General features: G+C 41.7%; 1 protein-coding gene across 1 annotated transcript; it reads right to left on the reverse strand.

Annotated features, from left to right (window-relative positions):
* Positions 1-8,551: 8,551 nt before the first annotated feature.
* On the reverse strand, positions 8,552-18,161 carry dkk2 (dickkopf WNT signaling pathway inhibitor 2). Its single transcript, XM_068751346.1, has 4 exons — positions 17,958-18,161; positions 10,801-10,954; positions 10,201-10,341; positions 8,552-8,802 (listed from the first exon to the last, which is right to left on the reverse strand). Exons 1-4 carry the CDS (start codon positions 18,159-18,161, stop codon positions 8,552-8,554), a joined length of 750 nt encoding a protein of 249 aa, XP_068607447.1.
* Positions 18,162-20,535: the final 2,374 nt, after the last annotated feature.

The raw sequence follows: 20,535 nt of genomic DNA on the forward strand, positions 1-20,535 counted from the left end.
CCGAAAGTACAGTAGTAGTAGTAAGAAAACCTACTATGGAAAAGCCAACACCCGCCTTGAATTGGCTTGACATGGAGGGCCTTTGTTCTTTTTAACTCTAACCCCTTGTTTTCAAGCACCCCTCTATTTTTGGCTCGCACCTCATAACAGATTTGGGGGTGAGGGTGGGGGGATTGAGATTGAACTCTTGTCATGCCAAGCAGGAGAGGCAGCACAGGCCGCATAATGGCGTCACTGTGGGAGTCGTAAATTCAAAGTGTGTGTGTGTGTGTGTGTGTGTGTGTGTCGAAAAGGGTTATCGAAAGACCACATTCTGTTTTAATTACGTTGTTGGAGTCAGAGTTGTACTTTGATATGCAGAATAAAGCAGAAACACCACAAGTGTTAGAAATAGCAAATAATCCGGATTTAACAATTTCAATATCGTGTAGGACTCGTTTCACCGACTTTTACCTATGTTCAATTAAGCGATGATAATAAAAATAAATTATACAAAAATTGGTCCAAAACAAAACCCACGCCTTAAAAATGCTCACTTCTGAGACAATTTTAGTCCAAGTTAAACCTGAACACACCTGCAGCTGCTTCAGCTTTCATTCCCAAGAAGCGATAAGAAACACATGCAGGCAATAAAATAGTGATTTAAGTCGGTTGACACCAGCAAACCCTTTTTGAGCAAGATTACAAGACAGCTCCTCGCCACACACAGACACACAGGTTTCCTACCTAATAGGTAACCTGCTCTGACAACGTGCCCGTGAAGTCAGCAATGCCCTCACCTGTGTAGGGGAAAAAAAACACAAAAAAATGCAGGCTTTGAACAAAAAGGCTGCTCTCTTCGACTTACTCAAGACAATAAAACCACACACAAATCTTCCATCCAAACCCTGTAAATCAATGTGAACACTGATCAAAGCGAGGCTGTGAATCTGACATGGCATATCCTGCATTCCAAGCTAAACACATTCACATGCTATACGCTCAAAAGCATAGCATTGTTAGCTGACCCCATATCAATTTCAAGTTAAAGTTCATTCTGACAAAAAAAAAAACTGTTGTCAAGAAACTGGTCATACAGTATTGATTTTACTTTGTTAAAGTTGAAAGTTCTATCCATTTAAAACATTAAAGGGGCAGTGTGGCGGTCACAAAGATGGTTTGCCATCAAGGGTTAATATATACTGAGCACGATTGAGTTCAAAATTCAGGGTGAACAATTTTTATGGACAAATGGATTTTCAATCAAATTAAAAATGTACGTCTGCAATATCATTGCAAGCTCAGAAGAATTTCTCTAAAACTGTTCAAGACAGGAGAATACATTTTAATACTGATATATATATTTATTTATTTATTTTTACTGGGTTTGAAGCCTTTGATTGAAGACTTACGGTATATTTATGTCTATTGTTGTCGGATAAGTTTGAAAATTACCAATGAAAAAAATTTGTTTTGCTTGAGTTAACTCGAAATGTGCTTTGGTGCGTATCGTTGTCCTTGTGAACAAATTTTCTCACAAGCCAGTATGCACATTGGAAGCAAGCGTTGTGACATTGATCGCTGCGTCTTCTTGTTGCGAAATGTAACAGAAACCCAATAAAAACATCTTTGGCATGAATGGTGTCCTTGATTACTAACCAAGAACAGACATCTAACTATCGAGGGGATGCTGTACCTAAATAAAACAGACATAACATGCTTTTTTTTTCTTCTTCTGTTGTCTTTTTTAACTTAAAAACTGCACTTGCCAGGGTTGCTTTACTCTCACAATTATTGATTCTTGTTCATGAAAATAGCCATTGTTTATACCAACAAACGACTGACTCTCAAAGGGGTTCTGGTGGTTTCCAAAAAAATAATTTTATCACTCTGTACTCTGGCAGCGATGGAGATCGAAAAAGCCAAAGCAGATGTTCTAAGATTGAAAAAGAGAGAGAAGACTTATCACCCGCAATGACTGTTAGAAATGATCCTCAGACGGGAGTCGAAGAGTCTTCATAGCGATGGAAGTATTGTCATGAGAGGCAGAATCATCTCAAGGACAAACTCTCCGGTGCTCCGGTTCTGTCGTAGCAGAAGGTTCAGTTATAGCACCTGACTTCATGGGTTCATGATTATGTTCTAGAAAAAGTGGCTTTGAGAATTTTTGTTTTTGTTTTTTTACATATGATTGAAATAATATGTTTTACACTTGAAAACTCAAAAGACATTCTTGAGATATTCATTTATTTATTAAAAATAAAATACAAATTCATATAAAAATTGCAGGCCGCATTAACGTTAAACTTTCATATTGTCCTGTGGGCCACAAATTATCATCCTGTGGGCTGCGAGTTTGAGACCCATGATATAAAGCAACAAAATATTAAATTAACTGGCATCCAGTGATTGATTTTTATGGATGCATCCGATATATTGGCTCCTCTCTCAAAGCATGTCTTTTTTTTAGTGCGTAGAATGTTGAATATATTTCACATCGAGAGATTTCACATTCTCTTGTTCTCATAACCTTTGAAAATGTAACAAGGGGATTTTCAAAGTCATTTTAAATGAACACAACAGGCAGTGTAACTGTACTGGATATTTGATAAAGAAGCTGTGAGATGAAAGTGGTCACCCAAATGACAGCCCCCCCCCCCCAAAAAAAAAACTATCTCTGTCATGTCGGCTGTCTAATCTGGCTCCCAAATTTCTACGTTCTAAACATTTCATCTCTTGTTCTTCCAGATCTATCTCCTGATCATCTGTTGATTCGTGCCACCTGCTCCACTCATGCCACCTGCCACTCATCTCCTCATCAGATTGTTTAGTCACACGCTCCAACTATTCATCGCTCTCCCTGAACCCGCTTGCGTGTGTCCTAACCCTGCTTGTTTGGCTGTCCCTTTGGACTTGTCCTCCTGGTTTTTGGAACTTCCCTTTGCCTTCGCCCTCAGATTTGCCTGCTGGATAGGGCTGACCACCTGAATTTGAAAAAATAAAAGGCTCAGTTTCTGGATTCTCTCTCTCCCCCTGTCATGCTTTTGGGTCCAAACCTCCCATGGCCCCTGACAAATCTCCATCATTGTCATCCATCTGAAATCAACCACTTGCACATACTCTAGGCAGATGTAGGCACACAGAAAGGAAGTCATTGCAGATGACAGAAGTTCTCTTTGACATCTCAACTGGGATGTTCTCCCTTATTTTAGTTACAGTCTGCTGTCATTCTTTCCTGAACTATTAGAACAGACTTAATTGTTTCAGTGATTTCCATCTACACATTTCCCTGACAGATGTGGACCCCAACCTTGCTTGTCCTCCTGGAGATCATTGCAATATGTTTTCAGAAAAGAAGCATGCATCCTTTAGGTGTTTAAAGTTGTTCTTAAAATGTAATCACTCTTGGACACATACAAAAAAAAAATGTACGAAACACAATTGCCAGCAACCGATGACTAGTTTATTCCTATTATCCTGTCAGTCGCTCTCTCTTGGATGCTCGCTCATAATCAAATCGATGTCATGGTCTTAGGCTGCCAATTGTAACTCCAGCTGTTCTCTATCACATCAAGACTGTCTCTCCACCCGGCTACGTAGTCCATATTTATAGGGCTTCCATCTTCAGCTGGCAGATGATGTGGATATTTTTTGTAAGATGCACCAGCTGTTGTTGAAAGAGAGAAGAGAGAAGATTCAAGATTCAGTTTTTGTCAATTTTCCTATATATTTTAGCTCAGCTAAAAGTCCCAGTGGGAAGCCAAGCCAATCAAGCCAAGTAACACCCTCAGACATAAACTGGTTCACCCAAAGGGTGTGAGGGTTCTGGTTCAGGTGTCAAGAATTACCATGACTTGGATGAACGAGAATCTACAACACCAATCTCCACCTGTAACCCTAGAAATACACAGAATAGAGTGACAAGTGGGGGGGCAGCACAATGTTGCAGCGGTTAGCGCTGTTGCCTCACAGCAAGAAGGTCACAGGTTCAAATCTGACTTGCGGCCCTTCTGTGAGGAGTTTGCATGTTCTCCCCGTGTCTGCGTGGGTTCTCTCCAGCTTCCCCACCGCCACCAAAAACATGCAAATTAGGTGAATTGGTTACACTAAATGTGTGAGTGTGTCTGTGAATGCTTGTCTGTCTGTGGCCCTGCGATGAACTGGCGGCTTGTCCAGGGTGTACCCCACCTCTCGCCTGTAGACTGCGCTACCCACTGTGTCAAATGTCAAAGTCGTGTACCCGTGCAATCTGGATCGACTGGGATCGTTTGAGGGTTGTAAAAAAAACAACTTTGACCAGAAAATGGCTTAAGAAATATAAACCAATATTAGTTGAGTGGATTAATATAATTCATAATAAATATGATAGTTGTAGATTGAAGAAACATATAGTCACATTTTTAATGTGCGATGGGAGAGAATAAACAAACCGATCCAGTGATGTTCATGAAAAGAGAGAGAAAGAAATTGACAGGGCACTCGGAGTGTCTCTAAACACACACTGGGAAATTTCCATGAAGGACTAATGCAACAGTTTAAAAGCAGTGGAGTGAATTAACTAAAAAGGAGTGGTTGACCAGACAGGGGTTTAGGGATGGAGTGTTGGCCGATGGATTTCATCTGTTTGGATCACCTCTGATGGAGAAATGCTTCTTTTCTTGGACCATCTGCCACTGCATGGAAAATCATAACTTTGAAATTTGCTCCAAACTAAAGCTTTGCCAGCCATTATGAATACTTCAGAGCATATTTAGATTTCTAACCTGAGACATTTTTCTCTCTGCACTTCAGCTTTGGCTGAACGGATGATGAAAGATTATATATATATATTTAAAAAGGATTCTATGAGTTTCAGGTTTCTAAGCAAAATAAGTAGGGTTTTTTTTTTTTTGAGTTTATGACCTGAGCAACCTTTGTCTTCCACTACTTGAAAATCCAATGGGTGGGTTTCTTTGGGTTTTATCATTTAGATGAAGTTAATCAGTTTATAGATTATCTACATAATAGACTCTACCCCTTTATGAAGCAGTATCACTATTGTACTACTTACAAATACAGGGTAATAGGACATTCCTCAATTTTGGGTCCCATGTGGGCTAAAGACAACTTTGAAAATGGCATATTCTGTTATGGAGGGGTAAAATATAGCCAGACACCCACAGGACTCCATGTTTCCTATGGGCAACACAACTTTCTTCATATGTTTCTAATTTTTTTTTTTCTTGACTATGTCAAAGCATTTAAGATGCAAAGCCTCTTTCTTGCTAAATGTGGGCATGCAGCTTGATTAAAGTATGAGTCAAATGAAATCCATATCTGTGCCATAGTCCTCAACAAAATGGCCATCATCGTCTTCATTAGCGTATAGTATCCCTGCTCGAGAACCTTTTCCTTCTCTGCCACAGAGACTGACTACATTTCTGATTCACACTCTGCCACCATGGGCACAAAATCAAAGTTGTCATCTGAATCATTGAGCATATTTATTTAGTTGGCAACCCTCATGGGCAGTCAGACCCTGTCCATATGCACGCCTTCATTTGTATTTTCTGCTGACACACACTGGAAAGTGAGGAGCCAGTGACAGTCGCTGTCTCATTAGCAGGTTTTCGGTGGAGACTCCAGAACCTGTGGGTGGCCTGGAGCTGCAGAAATAAAAACGCATGTCTGTATCTACTGCTTCTTTCCATGGAGACCTGAATACTCTGGTAGCTGTGAATGCACCGTTTCCAGTGTCTGTGGAGATCAAAAAGGATTCCAGGATTTCAGCAAGTAGAAACCCTGTCGAAACAAAGGTAGGGTAGAGTCATTACTTTCAACCCCCCCAAAAAAAGAAAACAAAAATGACCGGACACGTATTCGATTTAATGTGTTAGGATTCTGTGCAGTATCTTTTAGATGACATCTCTCCTGTTTCTTTTGTTTTGTTTTTACAAGCAAATAAAGAGTGAAGAATAGGAATGGGTGTAAATGGCTTTACCTTTTAGAGTCAGCACTCAACTTGAAATACAAATGCTGAGCATCTGTTGAACACATTTACATGAGAGGTCACTCCATCACTTCTCTGTAAAATAGTTTAATGACTGCTGAGGAAAATAATTAAATATAGTTTTAAAATTATTTTTCCGAGGACATAAGACACAACAGATAAAAACCCCAGCATTTTATTTGGAAGAGTCTGGTCTCGTCATAATTAAGCCACATGTTTAGGCTTTCTTACTGATGACAATATTTATAGCATATCTTAGCATTCTGGCCCCCTCTAAATGTATGCTGACAGTCGAGCTGGAAAGTATATTGCATCGTGATTGTAAATCTAAAATGATATTGTAGCAGATCGTGAAACTGCAGCTGTTCAGAGTCACGTAATCCTTGCAACTAGATCAAAGTGCATTTACAACATTCTGAACAAAGGCATCTATCTATCTATCTATCTCTAATCGTACGAAGCATTGTCTGGACCAATCAGCATTTTTTATAATGCATTAATAATTTCCCAATTTCAATGTAATCATACACTGTGTACAATGTTTAGAGTAGAATAATGCGTAGTCTCTTTCTAGCCAAACAGAGCATCTAAGCATGTTCATCTAAGAGCCCATCTGAAAATCATCAGCCTATAATGGCTCTCTTGAAATCTTATTTGTAAAAAAAAAAAAATTCAAATACAACCACATTTGGGGGCGTCTCGAGACCCTTGAACAGTTTCCGCATTTATTGGTTTAGTCTGTCTACAAAATGTGTTTTATTTAATGATTTCTTCAGCTTCAATCATACGTTCCCTTGACATGGTTAGCCTCTAATGGCATTTATGTTTTCACTTTATCATTTCATCAGCATCACCAGCCACCACCACCACCACCACCAGTGTCTGGACTTGGACTCTAAGACAGGGGTTCAGGGAGATTGTGATTGTAGGTTAAAGATAGAACCTATATTTAACCTCCAATCACAATCTCCCTGAAGGGTCAAAGCCTTTCTGGGAGACAAACGAACTCATGCCATCAGCTGTAATAAACAATTATATTTAATCCATTCCTTTGTTTCTCCGTTGTGAAATATGCACAAATGAAAACCAGTCTTTTGTAACCAATGATACAAAATACATTATTTTATTCATTCATCATTGTAAATGCACAACACAAATCAATGTAATGTATTAACACAAACGATATTTAGTGGGATATAAATCTTGACACCATTTACACACACTTTACACAAACTATTCTGAAAGTTGACGGACTTGCCTCTGTTTTGGAAACGCCCAGTTTAATAATATCAGTCAAAACTAGCTATACCTCTCCCCTTTGCCTAAACTCACAGTTTCTATCATTCAACTATATTATTTCAATCCCATATCATCCTTCATCGCTCTCACCTAGATCACTTTGTTGTAGCGTTCAAGATTCACATTTGTTTTGCATTATGTACATGATATACATTTATTCTTAAATACATTTTCATTGTTTTCCTATCTATTTACAATATAAAAGCTTATTGGTATTTTAAATCGTTACAAATACATGTAGTTGATGCTCTAAAAACATTAAAGCAAAAGTATATTGACTATGTAGGTAACAAGTGATTGTTGAAAGTTGTCCTAAAAAAAATAAGCTATGCCTCACCTCCGGGAGAACAGAACTGCAGAGTATTTCATGAGACGAAGGAAATGCAGCCATATCTCTCATTTCTACTGCCTTTGTGAATGGAAAGAACTGCAACTCCCACAAAACTCTAAATGCTGTTCATGTGATCGGGAAAAGCAGAACCATTCTCTGAAACCGCACAGCCTGCAGAGCACTATCCCAGTGCAACTGGTTTAACCCATGTATTTGCATCACAATAGATTACAGCTGTCTCTGACAGATCAAACAAGGTTTCCTTTGCAGACACAATACATTACCGGGTAAAAATCGGAACCATCACTCTGATGAAAATGTTCCTGCATTCCTGCGTTAAGAATATTATGCGTCACATTGAAGTCCCTGGACTCTCCAGAAGCAAACAAGTCAAGCTCCAGAGCAAACAGTGTTGGCAATTAGTCCCTGGGTACGAATGTCTTGCATTGCATTGGTTGGACTCTTGAAACCGAAATAAACATTGTGTAGACAGAGATATTGAGATTCTGATTCTGATCTTTGACCTTGGAGTTGAATTTGCAGGAATATGGCTTGTGTGAGTGTAAATGAAATGGTGTGTCTGTCTCATTATAAATTGAAACTTGTAGAAAGATTGATGTGTCTAATCTATCAGCATTTAGCAGCTAACTTTGTGGCTCCCTAAATGGCACGCGAATGTGTATGACGTTTGTTATGTTCGTGAGTAAGCATCTCAGAAACCCATGAGGTGCATCTGTGCCTCTGTGTGTGAGTGAGGGTAAATTGTTGTATGTGGGTGAAGGGATGGACCATTCCCACTAAAGCTATCGCACCGAATGGCGAGCTTGAATCCACAGTCTGTTACGTCTCTTCTTTGTCTTTGCTCCTTTCAATTCAGCCACAACCCATCCTTTAAAAACCTTCCTTGGCAGATGGAGACGGAGGCCTCTACGCAGACAGCAGCTTCCTCCATTTCAGATCTTCTGGCACATGTGGAGCCTGGACTTGGACGAGGAGGTGGCATCTTTCCACACCTTGCAGGAAAGGCCCTTGGCACAATCGCAACGTTGGAAGATCTCCAAGCTGTGAGAGCCTTTCTTCCTCTGCTTCGTGCACACCTCTCCCTGTCTAAGCACTGGCTTGCAGATTTTGGTCCAGAAATGGCGGGCGCAGCAGTAGCCCTCCGAGCAATCCGATGATCGCAGACAACGGTCACCTTCATGCCCTAACAGACAAAGATTGGAGATAGTGCCGATTAGTGATGCACCAGCATATCATACATCTTCATAAAGTCTGGTCAGTTGCTAAATGTACGCTTGAAGATAGACCCAAATGCATCACCAGACACAGAATCCAGCATCTTGGAGTTGTAGTGGTCCAGTTAAATAAAGCAAATCATTGTTTTCACGTTTTCCAACCGGTTCAACTAAGACAGATGCCTCCCCCCGCCCCCATTGAGTCTTAGGTTCTGTTCAAGGTTTCTGCCTGTTAAAGGGAAGTTTTTATTTTGCCCCCGTCGCCAACGTGGGACAAGCTGGGTTCTATCGTTCCCTGCAGGTCTTGCAGGTCTTTCCCTGCTACACCTGTAAAGTGCCTTTGAATGCATTGTCTTCCAAGTCAAAATGTTGAAGCAACCTTTTCTTCATGTCTGGACTACATTTGGACTACATTTTGTGTGGCCATGTCAGAGGACCAAAGAAATTCATGGCGCTGTCGACATAAATCAAGCTTATTATGTACATCAACCATACTACCCCATCTGGTCTGAGGCTGACACTTTGGCAGGACGTCAGCAATACTCTTATGAATACATATTTAGCACCATTTAGTCATACGCTGCCCCCCCTCAACATGTTTAAATGCACTTCTTGCCAAAAGCTGTTTCGCCATTCAGGCTCTGATGGACTCCATAGCCCGGCTGGGTATTCATTGCTTCCATGCCACCGATTCGCTTTCTCAAGCCAGGACCTGCATAAACGCCACAGTCATAATGTTTTAGGAGAAGGAGGCAGTCGAGCACAAAATAAAAGTAAATGGCCTTTTTTATGGCGCCTTTAAGTAGTACTGCTTTTAACACATTGACTTGAGCATTGGAGCCTGCTGTCTTGTTGGTCCATTTAAAGCTGAGTAAATTCGGTGTCTCGTTAAGCACACTGTTTTATAGATAGGTTCCTTGCACAAACTCACATAAGGTGACACAGACGCTAAGCAGGGGGGTTCGCGTAGCCATTACGTGTAATTGTGCTAAACCTGCATTCTGTGGTTTTCACTTGCGTATCATACAGTGTGTACTGTCAAAGAAAAGTGCTTGTATGGCTTTTACGTAGGTGCAGAAAAGCAGGGTCATTGTGGTTTCTGTCAGGCTCCCCATGCTGTGCTTTTGGCACTCAGACACTGACATACGAGCAGAGGCGGTAATTATCAACATAGTTTGTGGCCTGGCATCGGCCATGAACTCTGTAGGGTGGGCAGACAGCGCACAACAGAAAAGCAAAGCCGACCAAACTAGACTCAGCGAGAACAACAGCGATGTTCGGAGATGGCAGGAAATTCAGTGAGCAGTGAATTCAGAGCTATGCATCTTGCAGACTTAATGATCCAGGCTATCTTTGCCCCATCTTGCCTTTAAGTGGACGCTTCGGATGCTTCGCGTGTGCCTTCCCACTCTTCCTCCAGTTGTGGTCTTTGGCAGACGGTTGGTAATGTTCATCTAAAGCGGAGATGTGAGGGGAGAGCACACTCTCGGAGATAGGAACACAAATATCTGCAGGCAGGAAAAGAAAAGAGAATATTAATGTGATTGAAAACAATACACGCCCTGCTTACACATGAGCTGCTTGATCAAATCAATGTGCTGCGAGCTTCTTTTAGCGGTTGCTGGGGGAGGCTTTTCAACACAACTGAACGCAATTTGGAAGGAAGGTCTTTATTTGTTGGCTGCAGTCTCTGCACAAGCATCAATAAATGCAATTTAATCTGTTGATGATGAAACTCCTTAAAATGTGACTATTAATTAATTCAATACAGTTCAATTATATTCAGAATTTTGTGTGAAAGCATGTGTTCACCATTATTTAAATGTGTTGGCTCCTTCGCTAGGCCACTTGGCTAGCAAAGGTCAAAAATCTACAAAGAAATTCTAAATCACCTCCAGTCAGAAAATACCCCCAAAACCCGGCATGCATTGAGAATTTGAGATCACGTTTGTGTGTGAGATATGTACAGTTACTGCAGCGGTTGCCAGGGCAGCACATGGCATCTCGGTTGCAGCGCTTCTTCCTCCTGCGGCAGGAGAGGCATCGAGAGGGAGCCTGTTGAGGGCTGTGACAGTAGCTCCCCACGCTGCACTCTTTGTCATTGCTGCAAGGATACACCTGCTGAAAACAAACATGTGCTCAGTTTATTAAAGAAAATACACGTTTAAACCACAAAATCAACAGTTCTTCACATTCCCAAAGCTGCCACACTTGGCTTCTTAGGAAGGTTTTATGCCTTATAAATTTAATAGACAGAGCAGAGCGCTGACCAAGTGCAACACTTGACTGCATGTGTGATGCAATGAAGACAATATTCTTCTACTTTGTACGTGTACATAAAAGCCCCTTGTATGAAGCCACAAAGCTACTGACCCACTCCTTACGTGCTCTACACAGGAGTGCTACTATCTCAGCCTATGCAGTCCCGCTGGATGACAGGGAGGTTCTCCTGGATGTAGGTTAAGCAGCAGGTGCACATGTGCAGCCTGACATGCGGGTACACTCCACCCATGCAGGTTTGACCTTCATTTCAATATGGAGAACTTTCCCTATATCTGTCAGCTCGTTTGGCATCTAAGGGCCTTGCTAAAGCAGCGATTTCACCCCATGGTCGTTGTGGACCTTTGTGTCTTGCACTGAGACTCTGGGTGGGGATGATCCTCATGTGCTGAGCACACAGCGGTTCCTGATGGTTGCATTGTAATGACTGCTCTCTGAGATGAGAGACCATCCCTTTACATCAAAGTCGCTGAGAATCAGGTCTGAGTCCAGAGCGACGCTGAACACCGGTGCCTTATATAGGCTATGTCTTTGAGTCAGCAGACCTGATGTGTCTTATGGAGTAACCAACATCATCTGTCAGCTGGGAACGGATCCAAGTATGCATGGAATAAGCAGCTGTGCGAAGACATACACTCAGAGAATAGTAGTTACAACTTAACCTACTGTTAAATATACAGAGTGGATGCTATTTTCACAATCCTGTTTTGCAGAGGGTACCATTGCTAAGGAGAAAGAACGTAGATGATTTGTTGGCCACGGCCCAGCAAGCCCCTACTTACCCAGCAAACACAGACCATAATTGCATTCCTTCTAATTGCATTGCATGCACCACAGTTGCACCATGTACCTCAGGTCGCAAAAGTAGCAGTTAACAAGCCACATAATACCTTTGTTATGTTCAGGTTAGAGGTCTTCAGGGACTTAAATTGGTGTGTGATATTGCTGGGTTTAATTGCTGAGTAAAACATTTTGGTTGGACCAAATCCAAGAGCTGAAGTACTGACTATGACTTAAATGCACTTCATCATGATATAAATCACACATAACGTTAACAGTGTTGCATTTTGTCAAAGTGGAGGTCAAGCATCTATCATTGCCACACAAATATGCTGTATAAATATATATAAAAATGAGCCCACTATAAAAAACTCCCGGCTCAAACTTTGAGAACAACAAACACAGTTTCTAGAATGGCAGTTTGGTTTTGCATATGTCCGTTTTGAAGTTTTAGAAATGAAAACCAAATGTCATTCACCCTCACTCTAATGAAGTCGTGACAGCAGTGTCAGCAGCAGAGATCTGAGCCTGGATAATTAAGCCTGCAAGAATATCACTGGGGTTAAGTGGGAAAATCCGTTGGTGGTTTGTTTGGGGGTGAATTGACTACAAGCTGTGGTCCCCCCCCCCCCCCCCCCTGCATCCAATCACAGTGGACAACATGTTGTAGGCACGTGTCTCAATGCTGTAGTCATTTTTCTTTTCAGGTCCGAGACAATAGAGCAATTCCCAAATCAAAACAACAAAATGAAAAAAAGAAAAACACAACTTTACAATCCAGACCTACAGTTCAATCCAAGCTCACTTTTTCCATTTGAAGTTCTTGCATCCGTGTGAAGGTTTACTGGAATCTCAGTCTTGATATAATTCCTTGCACATGCAAATCCTGTCGCTGTTAGACTTGGAACAGGAGTTTCACATAAATGACATCAATATCCAATTAATTTGATCAAATGCAATAATGTCGCAAGTTTGCACTGAACTCATCAAGAGAGAAGGACATTCTGCACAGCTGCAGGGAAGCATCGGATATCTGTCACGTTCAAATGCCATACATTAAGATAGATTAGATCAGTCATAGAGAATCCTATTAAAAAGGAATGCAATTCCATGGCTATGGAGCAACTTAAATCAAATCAAATCAAAACTTTGGGGCTATTAGGGCTTAACGTTTTTTGCGTTTAAAAGTAGAACCTTTGCAGCACAGAAGAGGTTGTTGGAGAGAAGTATATTTGTCAATGATTACAAATTGCTCTAATGCAGTCAAGATTGGGAGTGAATGTCCAATAAGAAAAAAACAAGCTTTGATATTTGAAGATGGCAATAAAATAAAATAAAAACCTCATTGACACAAGAGACTAAAATCTTGAGCTGTGTCTCTTTATATTGTTCATCAGAGAAGCCAGCTTGCATAGATAATGTGTTAAATGCTGAAGAAGCTGATTTAAGATGAAAAGATCAGAACAAATAGTGCCAATTGTTATCAAACCCGTATTAATGTGGGTGGGTTCCACTTCAGCCTTAGCCAATTCAAAATGTTCCCTCTTTTACAGAAACACGCCAGTTAGCCTGATGTAATCAACGACATGCCCTCGCCTCCAGAGTTCACAAGTAAAACAACGTCTGTCTGCCCTCTGTTTAATCCGGTGGGGGCAGTTGTGATATTTTAGTGGTTGACAGTTCATATTTGACACACCTTAACCCAAGCTTGTAAACCTCACTGCAAAGGCGAGACTTCAAGCAGCCATCGTCTCAGCCAAGAAATAATTACACCATGTCTCGAAAAATCACAACTTGCCCCTTTTTTACATGTTGTCTTTTTTTTTGTGTACAAATTGAACAAATAATATTTGATTTGTTAATTAGGAAGCTTTGGCTGAGCTGTGGTTGGTAAAAGATCAGAGTATTGGGAAAGCCACGCTAGCGCTTTACTCTAAACTGATGATGATTGCCACTTGGCTTGAGCTCTGTCTTTTAACACACAGAGATTAGAGCCATGCATGTCATCTAATTCTTGACAAGAAAGTGAAACTGTCCACTTTGGCCTCCAACCAAATGTCAGTGCTCCTCAGCTGCTGCTAAGAAAGACCCTTAAAAAAGAAGATGTTGGTTTTTTTTTTGGTAGACTACTGTATTTCCAGTCATGCATGAACTTTCCACCTCTGTGGCGTGTTCTGTTTTTGTGTCAACATCTTACGTGCACCTGCATGATTTTTTTGGTATAATTAAGATGGAGAGAAAACGCAGTAAATGTGAAGCAAAGTTCACCAAAGCTCAGTGGGAGTTTCTACTTGACTTGAAAAATGTGCTGCTATCTAAATTTAAAGACAAATGGACCCAAATGGTGCCGTATTACTTCACACTACCTGCTCTGATTCATATCAGTCGCTCTGGCCAGCAGGCTTGGATCGATTACAGATCGTAGTGTATTTGAAATCCAATGATACAACAACACCCCCCCAAAATGAATCGCAACTGATATTGTCAACTTATCTTGTCAGGTTTTAACTGCTCGATTGCAACTTCTGAGGGAGGGCACTTAATTTCGGTGCGTCGCACATCCGTCTATTTTGCCTCTCCCTTATTGTTTCCTCTTCACACATAAAAGCACAGCCTTGGCTATTAAGCAGGAAGTGGGTTCAAAATGGTGTATCCTGCCTGCCTGCCTTGGTATGCTGGTGAGACGATAAAGGCCGAGACAGACAGAGCCATAAGGGAAGCCCCGGGCGCTGTCTCGTGCTGCTCTCGTGCTGGTAAAGCACCGCGGCTTTGAAGAGGAACCTCAAATGTGCGGGAGCAACAATCTACAAGGGATTTACTGCAGGATATGCTGGGCTTTGAAAGCTCCCCCCCTGGTCTTTGGATCCCATATTTACCTAAGTAGAGTCATTCCAAAGGGCTGATTTGACGGAAGTGGCCTCTAACACAGAAAAAACAATGTAACGTCTGGCTTTTCTGCTCAGTTTGAGTCCAAAGGTTGAACATTTTTTGGGATGGTGAGGAGGTTGAACCACATATTTTACTTTCCCCAGAATTAATAGGGTAAGTATTAAGTATCAATACTTAATATGTATTAAGAGCAGCAGCTGTACTCCCATTGATTTTATTTGAAACAGAAAGCCCTAGAGTCCGGGTCGGACTCCTTCACACACCAGTTGCTCACACTTTCTGAGCACTGTGTCATGATAGCTCATGACCTCCAGAGATGAAACATGTAACATGAAACTGTGAATGGTGTTAATGAGTGGCAGGGGCCTTGCGGAGTCAAATAAACGGACTTCATATGCCCTGAGAGCACAGACAGCCGGTATCAGATAACATAGGGATGGCTGCGCGTAAGTCACTCGTCCAAACCATGTCTTCAAACACGACTTGGCGTCTTTCGGCACTGGAAACACATGTGTTTATGGGCATGTCCCTTTGAGCGCTGGAGTCCAAAGTCTCCAAAAGCTAGACCTTTTTCAGTTAACTATACATCCTGGGTTGGTTTTATTCATCGGACACAAAGAGTGACAGACTTCTTGCACAACTCCTCCATTTAAAAACAGTGCAAGGAAAGGGGTGGGGGGCTTGTGATGGTAATCTAATTGGTGTGCTACTCTATTCTAAAAGGTGTGGAATGAAGGGTGCACAGGTCTCCTCTCTCATTAACAGGTCCAATTACAGTAAAGGCGGGTTTCACAGGAGGCCCCTAATGGCTCCAGGGCAGGGCCCTCAAAGCACCCTGGGGACCCACAGACTGGAAAGGCCACCAGACGGGAAGCTGAGGAATGAACTGAGCCTAGCGCTAACAAGCGCTCACACTTCTCCTCTCCTTTTTTCTCTTTTTCTCAGCTCATTAGGATCATTAAACAGTCATCTTAGCATTAAATGGGGTCGGGGAGAAAAAGCGAAAGGACGTGGCTTTTCTTTTAAAGACCTTGCCCTCAGAGAGCGCTTGTTTAAGTAACCTCTGTCTTTAATTAAATCACGCAACAAGTTACGGATGGTTGACCAGAGGCTGATGTTCCACAGATCCATGCAAGCCCCCACGCTGTCTGTCAGTTCCCTGTGGGATCACAGGATGCAGAGTGGCGAGTGCTACCTTCCTGCTGGTCCTATTCCAGAGAGCCAGCAGTGCCACCCACGAGCGCTGGCTTTGTCGGTTTTACTCAACTTGTACTTGTGATGTGAAAAGAAGTAGACAATGGGAAAACACTGAACGCCATGGGATAGCCAAAAACCTGATCCTGGTTGTGATTAACGGAACCCTTTGCGCCAAACATTGTCTGCAGATTCAGGACATAAAATTACATTAAGCTGTCAGATGCTTCCTCCAACAAAAGGCTTTGAACAGCGTTTCTTATCTGATCCCGAAAACACGGAAAAACTACATTCCTGTTTCCTGCTGCAGCAGTTTATTTCCATTAGATGGCTGAACTCTGCCCCCCCCCCCCCCAGTGATTCACAACTTCTGAAATTAAGCCAGTGAGGGAAGTTTTGGGGAAATTTCTTGTGAAAGTTTAACAAACCTCAAGAGATGTTCAGGCAACTAAAGCACTGCCTCTTAAATGATGAGCTCACAATCACTCACGCCCAACTGTGTGTTATCCAGAGACAGTTTGATCACAGCCTAATTCAGTGCATGGTCATGCATAGACACTAAAGAAATGCACTTAGAAATTAAACTAATTGGATTCATACAGAGATCTATACACTCAATCTACTCAATGCTATGTATCAAAAATTGAAAAGAAAACAAATTCAAGTCTCACATTGATAATCCACATTTGCAGAAATACGGCGGTTGCTCTTCGCACTTTTTCCCCCCCAGCATCCTTCTGCATGATTGGAATGGCAAAAATGTGAGCGGGCTTTCAAAGTCTGGAAAGGCAGCTTGAGGCTAAACATCTACAATCTACAGATGAGAAGTGATTTTTTATTTTTTTTACATAGAATTTCTTCTGTCTGACCTGGACATCTGGGCACTGCTCTCAGCATCAGGCACTTCACCACTATCTAACGCTATCATTATTGCACAGATGGTTAAACAGTCCAAAACAAAGCCATAAAATAAGTCAATTAAAAAGGTATTCAGATGTTTCAGTCATCTGACGTGCAGACTCTGCTGTAGGACATGTGGCAGTGCCATCTGCTGCTCAAAAGAAGATCCTGTGAGGCTTAAGCTGCATCTGAGCTCAGTGGCGTCTGACTCATTATCAGATGTTTAATTATGAGTTAAAGCTCACAGTGATCTTTCATGGCAAATCAAATATTTCATGGCAGACATTTATGTCATATTTACTTTCCGTATTGTTCAACTCTCTCCAGAATTAACTAAAACAGAATTGAGAACTTTTCTCACAAAACAATAAATCTTATTCCTCTTATAATAATAAAAAGATTTATCTCATAATGTTCACAGATGTTTTATTTATATATATATTTGACAGAATAAAACCCGTCGTGTCTTTATAGTCTTAAATTTCGCTTTGCTGTAAAAACACGTGGGACAGGACTGCGTTGAACGTCACGCACTGGTGAGTCTTCGAGTGGCGGTAAATGCGTCCCACAGAAGCCCCACGGTAAGAACCTCGTAATCCCAGCAAGCGTCTGGACCATTCTACTGACACGAAGACCCAGACAGAAAATTACCCAAAGTGTTAACTTTTTCTCACATTTCTGACATTAATGATTTACTGTCGAAGTGCGCAGCGCCCGACTGTGGCGTCAGGTCTGAGAGGCAATTAGGGTTTATGAGGGGTCCAATCCCTGCAATTTCCAATAACGATCCACTGGCATAGAGCCAGTTTGCTTGTGCGCCTTAAGGGACTCCGCCGTCTCGGGATGTATTGCACAATTACGCACGCGTCTCCGGCACAGTCACCTTTGAGAAATTGAAGGAGACCTTTTTCTTATCACGCTTAATAGATGACGTTACGGTTACCTGTGAACTTTGCCAGTTTTTATTACCTCTATGTATACATTTTAGCAATTGCACTAATCCGTATGAGCAGTTTTGGGCTGTGCGTAAAAACGTTGGACTGGGTGTCCATTGGTAAATCGGTAAATGAATGAATGTTACCTGCGGCAGGATTTTATATTTCTTGGCGACCCGGCTGCGGACAGTGGTCGAGCAGTTTGTTGCGGGTGTAGGTGTCTCTTCCAGCAGAGCCGGCTTGATGGAGTTAGCCTTTGGGCGCGCCTCTGATACCTGGGATGTCCCCGTCTTCAATGTAGCGACGAGAAACATTACCACGCAGCATCCATTCCATTTAAATACGAGCATCCTTGGGAAAAAAATAAAATAAAATACTGAAATAAGAAATTTTAAAAAAGATCTCTTGAAAAACGGAGATTTCTGGCACACAAAAAAGAGGGAGTTCTCTCAGTATCCTTGCCCGAGTGTGATTTGTGTTCCTAAAAAAATCTGATATTCAGAAGAATGCCATCGATACGATGATCTGGAAAGCAGAGCGCCCGCTGGAGAATGGAAACAATGACGAGGTGAATGCCGACGCTCAATTGGTCAGACAGAAAGCGGTTCCCACTCTGTCTCTGTCAGGCTGCGAGTGCGCGTTTCGTCCTGCAGCCGCGTGTTTTAGGATCTCGGATACTTTCTTTTTATAGGATTGTAATGAGCTCACTTCCCTCCCCCGCCCATATTCCGCCGACAAAGAATAAAACTGACCTGTGAACGGCACTGTTGCTTTGCGCATTGTCATCTCGACACCGGCACCATCAGTATCGCTCAGAGGAAGCTCCTTCCGCTTTTTTTTTTTTTTTTTTTTTTTGACTGACTTGAGTCTTTTCACTACGATTCCCACGGGACGTGGAAGGTGATGCTACCCTAAAGACGGTTTATGGGTAACGTAACACGCGCCCCACAATCACTGGAGTGACTTTTGCAGATCTATGTGTAAATAATTATGAAAAAAAAGTCGTTTCACAGTCAATTTAATTCCAGAATAACGCATATATATTAGCAAATTAATAATTCATAGAATAATTATCCTCTGAGAGAAAGGCATCTGTTATGATGTAGAGGTGCACATGTTGCCATGACTCCCTCACATATTGTATAACAAGATAAACCCATGTTGCTTAGATAATATCCATGGAGGTACAATGAACTCTTTTAGTTTCAGACACGTACAGGCCGATGGATTTGTACCGATAATGCATTTAGTATGGGGGCCTTTTTCGGATATGATCAACTGCAAAATACCTTGTGCTGCCCTTTTTATGTTTGTGTGCCTTTTTCGTACTAAATCTTTGCTGCACGTCAAAAGGAAATCATGTCCTCGTCGTATTAAGCCACGTATATGTAAAGCGTGACTCACGAATAAGAACCGCAGACTATACGTAAATCACAAAAAAAAAGCCATCTGGGTAATGTAAAAAAAACAACAAAAGAAGCCAGTCACCAAAGACATCTTTCCCACAATTGCTCTATGACTCTTTACACCTGCTTCCGTCGCCATATGAGAAATATCTATTCAAGCCTGGAAGCTCGGCTGGGCTGGGATGAAACCGGTATGCCGGTACAGTCGTCTGACCTCAAAAGCGATCCATCAGGGGCTCCAATTCAAAGTGTCGAGCCCTTTTTGTTGAACACAATGGACAACCAACTGAACTGGGGAGTGGGAGGAAGTATTGGACTTGTCTGATGTAACTGTAGATGCTCAGAGGTGACACTATTTTTGCCACCTTTGTCACCCGACTGAACAGTGATTTATCTGGGAAGACTGCCGTCAGACAGTTGCTTATTTGCTGAGAGGAATATCTTGATTCAGAGGGAAGGTTACCTGCTGGATGGACATAGAGCTTTAAGAGCGTCTAGAGACAGGCATGACATGGTTGTCAAGATTTCATTCCGTGTTCTGTGGGATTGCATTTAACGAATGAAACAAACGTGGGCTTGCAGCAGAAAAAAAAAAAAAAAGATTTATTTCTCTAAGTCTGGGTCATCCAGCTGGATTCTGTTCAATGCAGCTGATTAACAGCTGAAATATTTTCTGAAGAGAGGTTGAAAGTGTCTCAAATTGAACTAGAGGACTAGAGCAAAAAAAAAAAAAAAAAAAAGAAGACGGATGGGACTGGTTCGGGTTATCTTTGACATTTCATCAATTTAATAAATGCTCAAAGAAAAGAAAAAAGGAGACTCTTAAAATAACATATTGCTGAAACTCCAGAGGACAAAAGAGCAGCCTGTTGATGTCCTGCTGCTGATAAGTTCCAGAGCAGAACCGCAGCAGAGATGTGACAGGCTTGAACACCAGAAGTACCTCCCGATGAAGGGAAGGGGATCCTGTATATGCATGTGGTTTAGGATGAATGACTTTTCTATCGCCAATCAGTGCCAAAATCTTTAATCTTTAAAAAAGAGTAGACGGATAGGCTCCCTAGACTCCAGAGTGGATCGCATCAAACCAGTTTAAAACCTGTCAGACATGGTTGAAGGTTTAGAAACGGTGGCATAAATAAAGATAAACTTTTACTCATCCACATTGGAGGAATGATGAAAAAAACATAAGGTTAAGCAAACCAAACTGGACAGTCCATGTTTTTTCCCGTATGCTGTCTGCGTACGCTATAAACGCTGGAACCGTAGTAAGTTTGTGGAATGCTGTGGCTGTGACGTCATAGTTTTCAGAGGAGTT

This window comes from Brachionichthys hirsutus, chromosome 17 (assembly GCF_040956055.1).
Source record: "Brachionichthys hirsutus isolate HB-005 chromosome 17, CSIRO-AGI_Bhir_v1, whole genome shotgun sequence".
Classification (NCBI taxonomy): domain Eukaryota; kingdom Metazoa; phylum Chordata; class Actinopteri; order Lophiiformes; family Brachionichthyidae; genus Brachionichthys; species Brachionichthys hirsutus.